A 1,230-nucleotide genomic window follows, 5' to 3' on the forward strand; every position below is an offset into this window, starting at 1 on the left:
TCTAGAATATAATAATACGCTTAATTTATATAAGATCTATGTAACAACTTTCATACACAAAGTGTAGCTCAAAGGGCTTAACGTTTTAGGAAAAAAAGGAAAGAACAGCTCATTTAAACAATAGAATATTAATTTTCATAAATATCTTAATGTTTATTCTAACACATAGGTCTAATATGGGATTATAATGGTTCTTTTTGAGAAGGCAAATGAAGGGGATTTGAGGTCAGATATTTAAATCTCAGTTTATCCTCTTGCAGGGAGTTTTGTGCTGGATTCATGGCTCTCCTCACCAATTTCACCATCCTGCTGGTCCTGGCTTGTATCTCCTATCAGTTGATGTTGAGCAGTTGTCAGAAGAGCCAGGGAAGGAGGGGAAGAGTAGATAGAGGACAAGACAGGAACAGGGGCATAAAATTGAGCCGCCAACCTAAATCTTTCTCCCCACAGCCCATTAAGGGGAAAATGGTCACCAAAGACAAGTCAGAGTGTACCTGGGCTGCAACAGGTGAGGATCTCTTCACCCTCAGTGTCACCTGTAAGAAGGGAGACAGGAGCTTCAGCTGTGATTATGTTGCCAGACCGGCCGTCTGTCCCCAGTATGCTTCCAATGTTAGACTTTACTGGAAGCAAATTGCCAGGGCGCTGAAGAAGCAGAAGAATTTGTGCCAGGACAGTAAAGCGCTGATCAGGGCAGGTATGTGCAGAAGAGCTGCCAGAGATGCTAATTTCAGACTCCATAATGCACCGAGGATGACTGCCCTGCCTTCCACTCCACAGCTCGCGCCCAGAGCTGTCAAATCCTGTCAACCTGACAACAAGAAGCTGGCAGACGAGTACTGCAACAACTCCTGGTCAAGTTTTTGCACATTGTTTTTTACTATGGTGCAGGATGGCGACTGCTGAAACAGAGAAAAACAAGAACTACAGTAGATTCAGCTGTCAATGATGTCAATGCTTGTCTTATCATAGACTCATTATAGATGCTTGTTGCTTGGCCAAAATATTATCTATTCTCAGAGTATTTTGATTTTAGGAAGAGTGCACATCTTTGGAAGTATTTCTCCATATTGTTAACAGAAGTTCTACTCCTCCATAGATACTTTTTCTATAAATACTTTTTCTATTTCTTTATTATTGCTCTATGATTTGTTTATTTGCGTGTAATTGTTTGGGGTGATAAATTGCTTTTAAGAAAATACTGAGCAAAGGATAAAATAAACTTACACA

At 40.4% G+C, this 1,230-nt stretch overlaps 1 protein-coding gene across 1 annotated transcript; it reads left to right on the forward strand.

Annotated features, from left to right (window-relative positions):
* Positions 1 to 279: 279 nt before the first annotated feature.
* fgfbp1a (fibroblast growth factor binding protein 1a) lies at positions 280 to 906 on the forward strand. Its single transcript, XM_042418064.1, has one exon. It carries the CDS (start codon positions 280 to 282, stop codon positions 904 to 906), a length of 627 nt encoding a protein of 208 aa, XP_042273998.1.
* The last annotated feature ends 324 nt before the right edge of the window (positions 907 to 1,230 follow it).

This window comes from Thunnus maccoyii, chromosome 8 (genome assembly GCF_910596095.1).
Source record: "Thunnus maccoyii chromosome 8, fThuMac1.1, whole genome shotgun sequence".
NCBI lineage: Eukaryota > Metazoa > Chordata > Actinopteri > Scombriformes > Scombridae > Thunnus > Thunnus maccoyii.